The following is a 16,292-nucleotide window of genomic DNA, read 5'->3' on the forward strand; positions in this document are numbered from 1 at the left end:
GGCGTGTTTTGCAAGCCCTGATAGACACAGCCTGACTTTCATAGCTGAGCTTTTCCCCACTGCTGTTGCTGTCATAATCTTCTCCACGCTATCAGTGTCTTGACCTCTTCCATTTTCCTCTCAGCCATCTCCTGCCTGCTCTTTTCCAGGCCCAGTTTCAGCACCCTTGGGCAGCTGCCAGGACCCCAGAATCTTGTGGGGGAGGGGGTATCCGCCTGCACTAATCCCTGCCCATCATCTTAAATTTCCCACAATGCTCCAGAGTGCCCAATACAGTACCATTACAGGACATTGTGGGAAGTTGAGGGCTGCCATTTTGATTTTCCACAGTGCTCCATAGTAAGGCTATGTAGGACACTGGGACGTTGCGGGAAATGTAAAATGGCAGCTCATAGCCATGGTTATCAGGTAGGCTCACAGCCATTGGGATCGCCAGCATTACAGAAGGTCTTCTGAGGAAAAGGTCCCCACTCAACCCTAGAGCCAACAAGTCACCCCATTTCACACATTCAGATTTTGCCAGTCAGTGGGGAGTGACGAAGATCTGTGCAGGATGCCAGAATCTTCTTCCTCCCTACTGGAAACCTTTTTTCAGCTGCCCCTCAGGTTTCTGAGTTTCCAACAGGCATTTCCCACACGTTTTCAAGCACATCTGTGCGACCATACGACCTAGAACCCTGTTTTTCCCCAAAAAACGAAAGATGAGAGTCCCGAGAAGCTAAACGGCATGCCCAGCAACACCACCTGAACATTTAACTATGCTAGCCTCCCACAAGAAATTGCAGCGTAACACACAGGTCTGCACCAGCTGTGCTCGCAACCCGTTAAGGCTTTTGGTTGCAGGGTACAAATCCCCATGATGTTCTTCTCCCCAGCTTTCCTGTTTCAAATCTGTCCTCTGACATGGCCATCCCTTTCAGTCCCTTTCCAGGAGACCCCGCAATACGTCAGCCGGCGTCGGGACGGCTCCCAGAGCCTGGCGGTGCCGCACACTTTGCTGCGAGCCAACAGCGACACCAGCATGAACCTCCCGGACTGGATGCTTTATGCCCCGCCGTCCACTCCGTCTTCCACTGTGGCTGTGCAGAGCCAGAAGATCACCACGGGAACCCTGCGCAGCTCCAGCAGTCCCCGTGGCGCTCGCAGCCGCTCTCCGTCACGCGGGCGCCACACGGACGAGGCTAAGAAGCAGCGCGGTCGACCCAGGTAGGCTTGGGGCTTCATATGTGAGGCCCCAGGCTTCAGTGATCTGAGATAAGCCGATAGAGACAGATGTGATTTGTGATTTGATGAAAATTACAGTGGATTTCTTTTGCAATTTCAAGAGGATTTGTTTCACTGGTTCTAGTGTGTGTGCTTGTCCATGCACACACACACTTGCCCTCTCTCTCCCCCAATTCCTTTGGCACCTATTCTTTCACCCAACTATTCTGCGTTCCTCAGTCACCTAAATTGCTCCCCTTTCCCCCTGTCTTCTTGGTTGATTCGCTTTCTCTTGAGATGCTCAGGTGCCAATCTCAGTCTTGGAAAAGCACATATAGTTGATAAGGGGAAATGGGAAAGTTCATCACTTCCTCCAGCTTCAGCTCTTATGTACTTTTCAAGGGAGAAAACATTGGTGCCTCATAATGAATGGTGTGGCGGGCATCCAGGGACTTTGTTGTGCCAGGGGAAGACCTCCAGAATGCCACATTGGTACTCTAGAGTAGGGGGAGGGGGCTGAATACCTGGTTCCCCTTTGAAAGGGGCTGGGATCCAGTGATGCAGCAGGATAATTTTAGACCCTGGACTTAATGGTCTTACTGGGGGCTCTTTATATGACAATGTGTATTTCAAAATGCAGCAAGCCAGCCTGCCGCTTGCTGGGGGAACCGGGGTGTTTCCTGCACAACCTGCTGCTTGGACCCTGGACATCTGTCCCCAAGTCCTTCCCTGATGGCACAACTGCCAGGATCGGACAGGTTCGGGAACACCCGACAGGAGCGAGCCAGCAGTAAATCACCAGAGCAAATTGGAGTTTGCTGTTTATTAGCAAAGCAAGATCAGCACAGGAGTCTCAGATCTAATCTCAATTCTTCTCCCATGAAGCAGTTGCTGAGACTAAAGTTTCCCACCTCTCCCTAGCCAGCTATGTCTCCACCTCTCCAGGGCATTTCCCAAGCAATCAGAAACTGCACCTGCAGGCCTGTCTTTGCTTCTCCCTCTTCATGCCTCTCCTGGTTCTGGGAGACCAGGAGGGAGGGGAGCTTGTCACAGCAGGAGATACATGTGCCTCTTCACAAGCCTGACCAATACCTGCCTCTTGGCCTCCCTTGTCTCCTGCTTTAGCTTCTGCCTTTGATTCTGGATTTCTCTGTGCCACAGGCTTTCTCAGCTCACTGAGCACTGTTACCTCTTCAGCTTCCAACACCTCCTCTTCCCAGTCTTCTCTCTCTGACCACTCGTCGTCGTCCCACCACCAACCCCCCCGGCTCTAAGCCTTCTTCACTTGGGGGTTCCCCAGCTGGTTCTTCCCGCCATTCCTATGCATCCAACACTCCCTTGAGATGAAATGAGATCTGTCTCCTCTTGGGAAAAAGAGTGGCTTAGGGCTGAAATGGATATGATGTGGGGGATCAAGATTTCTTAGTTTTGTTTTTAAAGCCAAACAGAACACCTTAAAAGTATCCAGAGGGATAGCCTTCAATCTTTACCAGAGCAGCAGGATTGGGGGCAGGTGGAGGTGTTTAAATCCCCGGCTGCCACCCCTCATTTCTGCCCTGCTCCCCCAATCAAGACCACAAATCTTTGAAGCTGCTATTAGCCCCACTGGAGAAAAAAGACAGGAGGAATAAGAGTAAATCCATTCTCTGAGTGTGGATCCTTATGTAGGCAAAACAGCACCGAGGGGTTATCCAAAAATAGCCCAATTTGGACTATGCTCTGTGGGCATAGGATGTTTGTTAAGTGTTGTTGGGGGAACCAGAAGACCAGGATGGGGAGGAGGAATGGAATGGAGTCTCCTGAAAGAAGGCCGAGCTGGCTGACTGGGATCCTGAACAAGAACACTCTGTGCTGCAACATTTTATCGCAGGCCACACTTCTGCCACATTAAATGTGCATTAAATTTATGTATTTTAAATAGAATAGCAAGAGGCTACCAGGAATGTGTCATAAAGGGTTGGATGAGGAGTTTGCAGGAGTCCTAATGAAAATCCACCCCACCCCACCCCACCCCCGGCTGCTAATTACCGAAGACGTAGCAGCTTCCGTCCTGAGCTGGTAACAGCTTTGGGAGGAAACTTTTGTTGAGATCATGGTGCAGGGAGGAAGGGTCATGAAGCCCCATTCCCTGTATGCTGCAGTCTGAATCCTGAACAGGGAACCCTGCTGCTGTAATGTTAAAAGATGGTGACAATGACAGTGATGTTGATGATAATCACGACAGAAAGATTGAAGTGAACACATGCATTTTAACTTAGTGCATAGCTTGGCCCTCCAGGCCAATGAGGAAAATCAGAGTGTTTGCAAGAGGCCTCTCTCTGTAGGGTAGAGCAGAGGCGAGAGGAGAAAGATGCAGGTCAGGTTCAGGACTCGGTCGGATCATACTTGCCTAAATCTTGGTCTCTCTCTCTCTTGGCAGCTCCAGTGGCTACCAGAAGGAGTCTGCTGGGGGAAGCACGCTGAGTAGCCGGGGAGTGAAGCGGAAACTCTATTCGGCTGTGCCTGGTCGCACGTTCATGGCTGTGAAACCGTACCAGGTCCAGGCCGAGGGTGAGCTCTCCATCAGCAAGGGCGAGAAGATCAAGGGTACGTTGATCTCTGCGCACACCCTTGGATTGCCTAGGGAATCTCTCTGAGCCCCACAACGCCTGGGTTCTTTGGGAGAGACCAAAGGGCTTATCATGGGTGTTCTTTAACTTTGTCGTAGCCAGCCTCACACACACACAAAAATGAAGAAGCAGAACAGTTGGGCTTCCTAAAGAGAAAGAAAGAGAGAAATTACAATCATAGTCCTACCCATCCCTTCCATTGATGCCAGGGAGTAAATCTTCAGGACCAGCCATTCCCAGTCTGGTGCCCTGGAAATGTTTTGGACTGGAACTCTCACCATCCCATGATCACTGGAGCTGATGGGAGTTGCAGTTCAGCAACATCTGGCAGCATCTGGTTGAGGAAGGCTGATCTGGACCTATGGGAAATGGAAGACATGTTGCATGTGGGGTAGATGAGGACTCCATGGAGTGTTTGGGGGTTTTTTAAGGACCCAGTTTAAAAGCATGGAGTGGCTCTGTACTTCCCGCAACATGTGCCCACACAGTTTTCTCAGCAGGAGTGGGGAAACCCAGATTTTACACTCAGTGGGAGCAGGGAGAAACAACAATATATACCCAGATGGTAGGGTTTGATGGGTCCCTTAGTCAGGAAGGAAGTTGAGCCTCTCTCTGAATACAGTGGAACCTTGGTTCTTAAACTTAATCCATTCCAGGAGTCCATTCGACTCCCAAAACCATTCAAAAACCAAGGCATCAGGAGCTTCTTGCACTCAAGCGGAAGCCGCGCCAGACGTTTGGATTCTGAAAAACATTTGAAAACCAGGACACTTACTTCTGGGTTTTCGGCGCTCGGCAGCCAAAACGTATGAGTACCAAGGCGTTTGAGAACCAAGGTACGACTGTATAGGGAGGTTGCCCCCTACCTTGCACTTTCAGAATCCTGCGTTTGGCTGATACAGCTGTAGCTGAGAATCAGGGAAACTGTGAGGCTTGGCTTGTGTTTGTTTGTGTGTGCGTGTGTGGTCTTTAGTTGGTGTCTAGAATGTCTTGGTGTGCATCTGTCAGCCACGCATGAGTGGCCCGTTGTCTTAAGTGTGTGTCTGTGTCCAGAGAAAGGTGGCCAGATCAGAATTTTGTGAAGCAGGGATTATTTTTGAACTGCGGTACCTGAAATAAGAGACGTGATATATTCTGTCGGAACGTAGGAAGTCTCCTTAGATAAGCTTTGGAACATTTATCCATCTTGCCCAATACTGGGCGGTATTCAACTAAGTCCTATTCAGAGTCGACCCATCGGAATTAATGAAACTAAGTCGTGTCCATTAACTTCAGTGAGTCTGTTCTGCATAGGACTGGTGTTGCCGCCCTCTGTCTCCGCAGGCTGATGGCGCCTCTGCAGGTTCACAGGCAAATGTCGTTTCCATCACCTACTACCAGATCCTTTTAACTAGAAAAGCTGGGAATCAAACCCCAAATACAAAGCATGTGCTGTCATTGAGAGCTATGATATTTCCCTTACTGAAGATAGAGCCATGAAGTTGAAAGTGCACCCGCTGTGTTCAATGGGGCTGTGATATTCAAGGGCAGTGATTCTTAAACTGTGTTGTATCACAGACCACAGTTCTGCTTAGCTTCTTCTTTGAGGACGGCAACATTCTTTTACTGCCACCACGTTGGAGGGAGACCAGCCACTTCACAGGCTTACAAATAAGAAACTTCCTTCTGCACTCCCGTGCAGTTGTACAAAGCAGGGCTAAAAGTAAGAATGGGGGGGGGGAGCAATTGTGAACCAGCACAAACCTCTGCCCCCAAGAACATGCCCTATAGAACTGGTGATTGATTCTACAGGCAACGGCCAGTGAAATTTATACAAGGTTTATAATTGTGCCGTTGCTCAATTTACAAATACAAGAAATGCTGTGAAACATCACAGTCATAGGACCTTAAATGAATGGTGTGACACCTCCTAAATAGTACGGTACAAAATGGAGGTCTGCAAGTGATTTCAGAGGACTCACAAATAGGAGTTCAGTGGTCTAACTGCTGCAGATTGCACAGCTCAGTGGAAGGCTGGTCAGCTAGACCTTTTTACAAAGACTTTCAGAGCAAACCTATACTGAGTTTAATGGAGCTCATTCCCAAGTAAGTGCCTATAGGATCACAAACTAGATGAGGGCCATGGTGCTTGGACAGATGCTTATAGATATATATTTGATACTGAAGGTGTTGATATTCTGGCTTTCAAAAATGCTGCAGCAAACCCAGCCAACTAGTATTTAGCAATCTCCAAAGGAATTAGAAGATCTCAATACACTGTGCAGTAAGCAAATTACTAGGGGAGAGGGAGACCCTATTCTTCCTAAGATAAGGGACTAGGTTTTACTGAAGGCCTGGTCTACACAAGCTACAGAGTTAAGTAAGCTTGAGGATGCAGAATTCTGGGAATGGTACGATGGACTATCACTTCAGAGTGCAGATGGAGAATATAATTTTTGAATGTTCCTCTACATCAAAAGCTTTCTACACAGCATACTAAGGATTTTTTTTAGGGCTTTGGGAGCATTGACAATGGTGGACAACTGGTGTTCATTGAAGCCCCAGAAAAGCATTCGAGTCAGCAACGCTAGTCCTTTCCCAGCTCCCTAAGGATGTCTCCTTCCAATGCTGGGCCTAGTGGAAAAAAGTGTCTTGGAAAAAACATAGACTAGTGGCCGTTTTTGGGTGCTGGGATCTCGTACGATTTCATGCCAAGATCTCTCGAGCGCACACACCCAGCACTTTTTCAGGGCTGCATTTTGCTCTTCTGCGAGAGCGTGGGCCCCAAAATTCACATCTTTTGGACTCTGTGGTCTCGTGCAGGTCACGTGACTTGCACAGGAGCATGGCAAGGAAGACGTGCATCATGGTTTTGGGAGTCAAGATATTGGAGAGTATGTACTGCTGGACTGTGGAGCACAGTTAAGTAATCACTGTTCCAGAATATGCATTTAGATTTCTTTCCCAGCATCCCAAGGAATATGTGAGAGTTCTAATACATGCTTTTAAACAACATTCCCGCCTCCCCTCCAATGCTCTAGAAGCTTGTATTTTAAAGCAGAAGATGTAAAATGAAAGGTGATGGATCACAACATTGTCTGGGGGAGGGGGAACCTGCAGAACAATGGTCCGCCTTCTGCAGCCCTCCAGGTGCTGTTGGACTCCCAACTCCCATCAGCCCAAGCCAACACGGCCAATGGGCAGGGACGATGGGAGTTGTAGTCCAGTGAAATCTGCAGAGCCACAGGTGGCCCAGCCATGCTGCTTTCAGATGCTGGGGACTAGAAACAACAACAAAAAGCAAGTTCCACACAGAAGGACCCAACACTTACTCATTTATTAGCTTAAAATCATATTAGCAGGATCCCCAGATGCAGGGAGTATCTGAGAATGCCTGTAGAGCACACCTTCAAAAAAAAAAGGGGGGGGAGGCAGGGCTTTTAACGACGACGGCTAATTGGATTCGGTTTGCTACTCTAACCAGGTCTCTGTTAGGTCAGGTTTGGCCCCTGTGCCACAGCGGCTCTGAATAAGTAACAAAATGGTGAACGGCTGGCCACCTTCGTCCAAAGTGTGTTCGCGCCCCTAACAGTGCCCTTCTCCTTTTCAGTGCTGAGTGTTGGGGAAGGAGGCTTCTGGGAGGGACAGGTAAAGGGCCGTGTGGGCTGGTTCCCATCGGACTGCGTGGAGGAAGTACCCAATAAATCACAGGAAGGGAAGCAAGGTAGGTGCTCCAAACTGCCCTCTAGCCCCTTTCTCTCCTATATATATACACACACACAAACACGTACATATAGATTATCTAGATCTACACACACACACACTTATGTAGTCAAGATAGCACCATCCATGTATAAGAGGGAGTTATCAGCAGTCTTGGGGGAAGCCCAAGCTTTGTAGAAGTGCAAAAAAAACCCAAAAAACGTTTTTAGGGGAGAGGAACCCCCAAGTAAGGGGGAAATCTCAAAGCAGCTTAGTGAGGACTGAGCACGCTGTTTGGGCACAGAATGCTGACTGGCTGTTGTGGGGAAGAAAAGCAGGAGACTAGGGAGAATGGAAAGGGAAGGAATATTTAGTGTTTTGTTGGAAGCCACCCAGAGTGGCTGGGGAAACCCAGCCAGATAGATGGGGTATAAATAAATTATTATTATTATTATTATTATTATTATTGAAAGAAGGCATGTCTGACAGGCTGGCTGGCTGGGCACCCACATAGCTTGTGCTTGGCCAAAAGTGCCTCTCTACCTTATCAGCCCTACTTGACGACTTCGAAAGTGGGGAGACATTTTCAGCACTTTGGGGGGGGGGTAGGGGACGTGGAGAAATTGTTAAGCGTTTGCGCTGCGCAGAAGGAGACATAGGGTTACAGTCACTTAACTTTTACTCAGAGTAGACATGTTGAAAGTAATGGTTGTGGCTAACTTAGGTCCGTTAATTCCAATGGCTAAAATTTGATTTCAGTGGGTAAAAATGTGACTACCCACTGAATATGGGTGAAATGTTAATATCCAGTAGCTAAGGCTTCTTCCTCCCCTCCTCTTCCATGTTTCAGAAATGAGTTTTGTCACTGTGGCAGGTACAGGGAGCTATCTTTGCTTACTTTAGGGTCATTTCCCACACAAAAAGCCCCACACACCATGCCCCTGTGAAATAATGCTATTAAATTGTTGTGAGGTAATTTGGCTGTCCTCAATAGGGGCTTTATCACCCCTTTTCATCTTCTATCCCTACACCTTTTTAGCTTTTAGCATTAATCACTATGGGAAGATGACATTTCCATATACGTATTTCAAGGAAGAACACGTTGGCCCCCTTTTGACATTACATGTCCTCCCCAGTTGCATGTGAAACCCATACGGATGGAAGAAGCCAGAAAATGGAGGGACAGCCAAAATAAAAGTAGAGTAGGCAACAGTCTTCGGTTTAAATTCTGCCCCCGCCTCCTCCATCGCAGATTTTCTTTTCAAAATTTGAGGGGGTTTTTAAAAAAAAATTAAGTATGGAATTGAAGCGCCATCACCAGCAGCAACAGTGTACTGCTCCTTCCACGCACACTTGTCCCAGATTTTCACCGCTAGAGAATTTTCCACCTTCTGTCTTCTATCACTGTTTACAACATGGGTGTCCCTTTGAGTGTTATTCAACACCAATTCCCATCAGCCTCAGGCAGCATGGCCAATGGTCAGTGGGTGATGGAACTTGTAGTCCAATAACACATAGGTAAAGGTAAAGGGGTAAAGGGACCCCTGACCATTAGGTTCAGTCGTGGCCGACTCTGGGGTTGCGGCGCTCATCTCGCTTTATTGGCCGAGGGAGCCAGCGTACAGCTTCCGGGTCATGTGGCCAGCATGACTAAGCCACTTCTGGCGAACCAGAGCAGCGCACAGAAACGCCGTTTACCTTCCCGCCGGAGCGGTACCTATTTATCTACTTGCACTTTGACGTGGCAGGAGCAGGGACTGAGCAACAGGAGCTCACCCCGTCGCGGGTATTCGAACCGCCGACCTTCTGATCGGCAAGCCCTAGGCTCTGCGGTTTAACCCACAGCGCCACCCGCGTCCCTGCCAATAACACATGAAGGGCCCTAATTTCCTCACGCCTGGTCTTCATGTTTATCATGCAATTTAACTGTGACCAAACTCTAGGAAGTGAAGACCACCACACTTTTTTAAACTGGCCATAATTTCTTCCTGTCACGTGCTGTTCCCCATTTTCAAAACAAAATACAGGGACAGTGGACTAATTTTCACAGCATGAGGGCTCCTGGACATGAGATGGTGCCCCCTTTGCTCCTTCCCTGTTGTTCTGCTTCTGCACTAAACCATGGTTTGACTTAGCGTGTCATCTGAGCCATTAACTCTCCTGGACAAACCCATGGGACAAATCTTGGTTACTGCTTGTGGTTAGTCACACCATGAACCTAGGTTTGGACAACATGCTAAGCCCAAGGCATGGCTTAACTCGGCAGCAGAACAATTGGGCAGGAGCAAAGCAGCCACAATTTCCACTACGTCATGTTTCGGTTTAACATGATGTGCGAATCAGACCATAGCACATTTACAACGATGCTCCTATACTCACAACCCTGCATGCACACACACACGTTGCACATTGTTGGAAACTTTGCTGGCTGGCTGTGTTAGTTTTTTGCTGCCATCAGCTGCCCACGTTGGCTTCTAAAGAAGGGGGTGTGAGTAACCAGATTGGTAAACTGGCTGCAACTGGTTCCCTTTTTGTAAACGCAAGATTATTTAATGAGACAGTTCAATCTCACATTGGATCTGTATGTGCTCACTACAAAATAGTTACAATCAGTGCTTTTTTTCTGGGGGTACTCACGAGTACGCAGCACTGGCACCTTTTATGTTTTCAAATGTTAAACATGTGGCACTTACTTTAGCAATTTCATGGTGAGTACCAGCACCTTGATAAAAGCACTGGTTGCAACTCAAAACGCATCTGGCAATATTTAATATCTCGATAGGCAGTTAGGCAGGGCCTCAAGGGGAACTGGTAGGCTGGCATTCTTTGTTTATAGACAACTGAGACAGATTTAACCTAGTCACAGGCTAAATCTGATGAATGTGATTTAAGCACATTCTCCCAGACAGAATTGTCCTACAATATGTTGTTACTACGCCTAACAGTTCAAAATGAGCCTCACCAGCTGCAATGTGCGAAATAGCAGCCTGCGCACTAGATGGTGCCTTCATCATTACTCGAAAGAAGAGGCAATTCCCTGCTCAAAAGAGTTCTAGAGTGGCAGAGGGCGGGGGGCCGGCAAGATGTCAATAAGGATATTTATGTTCAAATGTATTTTTATACATATGAACCACCCTTCATCCTCATAGGTGCAAGGGTATGTACAAGTGATGCAACTAAACTAGTCATACCCGGATAAAATGCAATACCCCCTTGCAAGGAAACCAAACACATTTTAAAGCAGTTAAAGCAATAGAACGGACTAACAGCAATCACCTGTACTTAAAGTGCCCAGGCAAATACAAAGGTTTTACTCTGGAGCCAAAAGAATTGTAGTGTTGGCACCAGTTATAAAGTATTATTATTATTATTATTATTATTATTATTATTATTAATTTTGTAAGTAAGACCGCAAACCTAACTAGCCTGCACAGTTTTTTACTACCTTGCTGGGGCATGGCAGAGGAGGGCTGCAGAGATCCAGCCTTCCTGCAGCAGCCCAATACATTTGTGTGCAGGGTCCAAGTAGGGGGTTTCCCTCCCGTAGCGGCCTGTTTGGTTTCTATGATGGGTGCAGAGGAGAAATGGTCCATCCATAAGGCAGACTGAGATAGCCACCTCTGGAGGCAGAATCCATGGCAGACCTCCTCTGCCACAGCCAGAGATGTAAGGAGAAGCATCTGCATTAGCTTCCTGTTTTTGGAACATCATCAGAGACCTCTGCGCAGTTCCGTGGGGCTCTCACGAGATCTCACCACAACCTGGAGGCTACAACCTTCAGCAGGGGCAGCACAGGAGGTTGCGTGGCAAATGCACAGGGCGGCACCTTCTCCTTTCGCCTCAGGCGGCGAAATAGAACGGGCTGCCCCTGGGATGAAGCACTCCACCAGCTCATTCACTCGCTCGCATGGGAGTCCTTGTCACCAGTGACTACCAGGCATTGTAGATCCAAAGCTATATTACTACTAACTTCAATACAGTTGTACCTTGGAAGCTGAACAGAATCCGTTCTGGAAGCCCGTTTGTCTTCCAAAACGTTCAGAAACCAAACGTTTGGAAGCTCCTGCAGCCAATCGGAAGCCACGGAAGCCCTGTCGGACATTCAGCTTCCAAAAATAGTTCACAAACCGGAACAGTTGCTTCCAGGTTTGCGGCGTTCGGGAGCCAAAAGCTTTGAGAACTAAACTGTTTGAAAACCAAGGTGTGACATATGTGTACATATGTGCACATGTGTGTGCTAAGGGCAACTGTAAAAGGCAACCTCACGGTCGCCTCCAAACACAAAAATTGGGGCTGTATTTTACTAGGGACAAATGCCAGACAATAATGGCTGCCCCTGGAAAAAAGGGACTCATGCAGTCAGCTTCCCTTTGGCTCCTTTTCCCTCTTCTCTATGGTGGACACACTAATAGTTCCCCCTTTCTGTCTCCCCCCCTTTGGACATGCCACCAGCTGCGCTGAGCTTGTGCTGCCACTCACTGGCTGCCAGAGGAACCAGCAGGAAGGACAGGAGGTTCCAAAGTTAAGAAGGAAGATGCTGTCTGTGTACCAAGTGCCCTTCTGCAACCCTAACCCCCACGCCTTCTCTGCTTTGCTTTACAGAGAGCCGCAGTGACAAAGCCAAGCGACTCTTCAGGCACTACACGGTTGGCTCCTATGACAGTTTTGATGCCCCCAGGTGAGTGGACGGTGATCCCAAGAGGTTGTGTGCAATCTGTGGTTGTGTGCAAGGTGGAATTGTGTTGAAATGTGGCCATGGAAAGGTGCACAGAGTTTAAGTGGATTAACGGCATAAAGGCCACCCTTTGTGGTGACATCTTACTCGTATCCAAATATAATCAGTTTCTGTGTGTTGTTCTTTAGACTCATTCATGAAAACCCATACACTACCTCCAGTCCAAACAGCGAAGTTTTCTGATTTTTGTGAGTGAAATTCTAGGACAGCCTCTCTGTCTATGCTTGCAGCATCAAATCAAGAAGCCATGAAATGCATGCGCAGCTTGCCTGTGAACACAGCCCCTTGCTGCCTCTTTGCGCATGTGGTGAAACAAACCAGAAAGTCACAGTTAAGCGTAGCTTCCTATCATGTGCAAGCCAAGACAAATATGATGAACAGCTTCCAAGCAAGCAAGGATGCAGTTCAAAATCGGCGTCTGAATCCTGTCTACTTTGAGATTTTGCATAACAGGGAGCTATGTGTAACTGATGTTTCCTGGCTTGTTTTACTGCTCATGTAAAGAGAGGTAGCAAGGGATATGCTTTGCCATATCTTGGATTATTAAGCCAAGATTTCATCATGTAAATGTGGCTGTTAGGTTAGAAACAGAGCAAAAAAACCAAAGGATTTCAAGCTAATCGAGAGAAAAAAGCTAATTTCAAAACTGTTGAAGGGGCAATCTTTTTTTGCAATTTTGCAGACAGTGGCTATAAGAGGGAATTATAACTAATTAACAAGTTGCTACTGATTATTAATTAACTAACCTTAACTTTTGGAAACATAAAATAATTTAACTTGCTCTTTGTGTTGTGGAAGCAAAGTATCTATGAGTTCAAGACAACTGGATATATTTATTAGGGATATCATGTGATTTTTCTGTTCTGTGGGCTTCAGGCCCTTCCAGACAAGAGCATCTCTGGGAATTTAGGCTGACGCAATTAAAGTGGATTTAAGCACTCTGTCGCCCCAGCACAACAAATCCACTTTGAAAAAGAAACAGACTTTTTCCACCTAGGAGTGTGGCAAGGAAACGCATTGGAAAGTGTGAGATGAACATGTGATTCACAGAGGTGCGTAAACATCCTGCAGACAGATCAGAACAAATACCTGTACTCAAAACCGACCAGATGTAATCTAACTTCTATATAAGATTTGTGAAAGCAAATCAAGATGAACACTCAATAAATAGCTCATCTGCAGGAGCCCACAGTGAAATTGGTGGAGTCTTTAGTATTTCCTCTGTGGCATCTAGAACAGCCGCAACTTGAGACTGCTGAAGCTCATGAAGAAGAAGAAGAAGAAGAAGAAGAAGAAGAAGAAGAAGAAGAAGAAGAAGAAGAAGAAGAACAACAACAACAACAACAACAACAACAACAACAACAACAACAACTTTTAGGAAGGCTTAGTGAGATTGCAACCTATGCTCAATCACCTGAGAGCAAGGCCTGTTGAACACAGTGGGACTTCTGAGGGCATGGGATTGCTCTGTGAATAGGATTTGCTTCATACTTGGTATATGATTGTGTTTGGGAGTTGAGAAGGAACAGGTATCGATCTGCTTATTACGTTCCTCTGTAGCGTGCGGCTTGGCTCATTTGCTTGAGTCACATAGTGATGTGCTCGACAGGCATCATGGTGTGATGCATTCGGTTTACTCTGGCTGACTGCTTACATCAGTGATGGCCAAACTTGGCCCTCCAGCTGTTTTGGGACTACAACTCCCATCCTCCCAAGCTAACAGGACCAGTGGTCAGGGATCATGGAAACTGTAGTCCCAAAACAGCTGGAGGGCCAAGTTTAGCCATCACTGGCTTACAGCGTTCAAGAGTCTGAATTATTGAGAGTAAAGAGGGAACACACAGGAGGGGCACTAGTGCATGTAATAAGAATGGATTGGATGGTTGTCTCATCCTTTGCAGCCTGGTGGTTCTCTCAGGAGTCTTTGAAGGCTTCGCGGTGATTTCAAATCAAAAGGTGGGATATGATAAAGTGGGAACCTCGTGACAAAGAAGATGAGAAGGAGTTGTTTGACAGTAGAACAGTCTCCCATGGGAGGTTGTGGACTCTCCTTCCCTTGGGGTTTTTAAGCAGAGGTTGGATGGCCAACTGTGATGGATGCTTTGGCTGAGATTCATGCCTTGCTTGGGGTTGGACTAGATGACCCTTGGAGTCCCTTCCAACTCCACAATTCTACGATTCTATGACTGCTTTCTACACACAAGTTTAAGGGGCAATCATGTTTGTCTGCTGCAGCAATGAAGAGTACTGTGGCACTTTAAAACAGGGATTGCTAACCCCCAGTTCAGGGGCTTGTGATCCACCACTGCCCCGAAGCCCCTCTCCCAAATTTTGGTGATGGCAGCAAAAAGAAAAACTAAATGAAACAGAGACAGAGCTGGGGTAGGTGGAAACCCCGGACACTGATGTGGATGGAAATTACCTCCTCCCCGCTCATCAGATTGATAATTTAATTAGCAAAAAGATAGCAGTAAGACCCTTACTTCATGAATCACCTGAGGATTGCTATGGATTCATAGTATTGTCGTTGGAAGGGACCCTGAGGGTCATCTAGTCCAACTCTCTGCAATGCAGGAATTTGCAGCTGTCCCATGCAGGGTTCGAACCTGCAACCTTGGCGTTACCAGCGCCTCACTCTAACCAACTGAGCTATCCAGGCTGTTTAGTGTGCATGTGAGAGATTGTGGGGTAGCCACACCCCTTTGGGCCCAACCCAGTGCTGTTACTTGGCCCCTGGAGGACTGGCCAAGGTGAATGGGGCCCTAAAGCCAAACAGGGTTAGCTTTAAAGACCGTCAGATTTATTATGACACAGACTTTAGGTGAACGAGAATCCACTTCATTCAAGGCAGCAAGCCCTAAGTGACTGTGATTAAAGGTTTTGTTTCCTGATTCCCATTGGACGGTTAAGCTGATTTTGCTTTACCTGCCTTGGCTTGAAACATGTTGGATTATGGGTAACGTGTGCATGCCTGTCAAAAAGAATAACATTTACTAAGAAACTGCTGAGGCCCCGTATGGATGGAAAAATTGCATTATAAAGCCCGGAGTAGCATACATGTATTCCCATAATGGATAACCATGTCTTTTTAAGTTATAATAATTTTCATTAGTGGTAGTACTAGTAGTTGTGAGAGTGGTAGAAAGCATATTTCTGTGGCTAGATGCCTTACGGTTGGAGAAGGGAAAAAACAAAAGACTTCCCAGAAGCTAAAAATCTAAAGGATTTTGCTATTTTTCTTTTGTACTCCCCAAGTCAAATAGTAATCCAGTACTTATCTGCAGTGCTTTTTTTCTAGAAAAATAGGTGCCAGTACTCACCATGAAGTTGTTACATGCCACACTTTTTAACAACAACAGCAACAACAACAAAAAGAGATGCCAGTACTGCATACCCTTGAGGATCCCCCTGAAAAAAGCACTGCTTATCTGTAACTATAAGCATCTGGTCAGGATGCTAGATCAAGTGGGCCACTGACCTGATTGACGCTGTTAGAGCTGTGGTCTAAACCATGGAGCCTCTTGGGCTTGCTGATCAGAAGGTCGGCGGTTCAAATCCCTACGATGGGGAGAGCTCCCGTTGCTCTGTTCCAGCTCCTGCCAACCTAGCAGTTTGAAAGCACGCCAGTGCAAGTAGATCAATAGGTACCACTGTGGCAGGAAGGTAAATGGCGTTTCTGTGCGCTCTGGTTTCTGTCACGGTGTCCTGTTGCGCCAGAAGCGGTTTAGTCATGCTGGCCACATGACCCGGAAAGCTGTCTGTGGACAAACACCGGCTCCCTCGGCCTGAAAGCGAGATGAGCGCTGCAACCCCATAGTTGCCTTTGACTGGACTTTACCGTCCAGGGCTCCTTTACCTTTTTACTTTGGCCTGATCCAGCATACCTGTTTTATGATATGACATGATAACATTTATTTTATTTTATATTCAGAAAGAGAGACTACTGCTTTGCCATGCTCAAAACACTCGCTTAGATCATCTCAGCAGTCTTTACATCAACCCAGTAATGTAGACAGTAATGTACTATCCTTGCATTAAAAAGGTAAAGGTAAAGGGACCCCTGA

The 16,292-nt window shown here is 47.1% G+C and overlaps 1 protein-coding gene and 1 non-coding gene across 7 annotated transcripts in view; one reads left to right on the forward strand and one right to left on the reverse strand.

Moving 5' to 3' along the window:
- Window positions 1–16,292, forward strand: part of SHANK1 (SH3 and multiple ankyrin repeat domains 1) — a 105,042-nt gene that overhangs the window by 51,314 nt on the left and 37,436 nt on the right. For 5 of the 6 annotated variants that reach the window (XR_008327337.1, XR_008327336.1, XM_053362736.1 and 2 more), the window contains 4 exons: window positions 921–1,206; window positions 3,623–3,789; window positions 7,402–7,515; window positions 12,096–12,171. Coding sequence is in view for 4 of the 6 variants with exons in the window: in XM_053362736.1 (XP_053218711.1) it covers window positions 921–1,206; window positions 3,623–3,789; window positions 7,402–7,515; window positions 12,096–12,171 (643 nt within the window). In the remaining 2 variants the exon portion in view is untranslated. The remainder of the gene's footprint in view (window positions 1–920; window positions 1,207–3,622; window positions 3,790–7,401; window positions 7,516–12,095; window positions 12,172–16,292) is intronic. The other variant, XM_053362738.1, reaches the window with a different exon arrangement.
- TRNAT-GGU (transfer RNA threonine (anticodon GGU)) lies at window positions 14,814–14,887 on the reverse strand. The gene has a single exon. It is a non-coding gene; the product is annotated as a tRNA-Thr (tRNA).

The sequence above is a fragment of the Podarcis raffonei genome, chromosome 13 (genome assembly GCF_027172205.1).
Source record: "Podarcis raffonei isolate rPodRaf1 chromosome 13, rPodRaf1.pri, whole genome shotgun sequence".
NCBI classification, from domain to species: domain Eukaryota; kingdom Metazoa; phylum Chordata; class Lepidosauria; order Squamata; family Lacertidae; genus Podarcis; species Podarcis raffonei.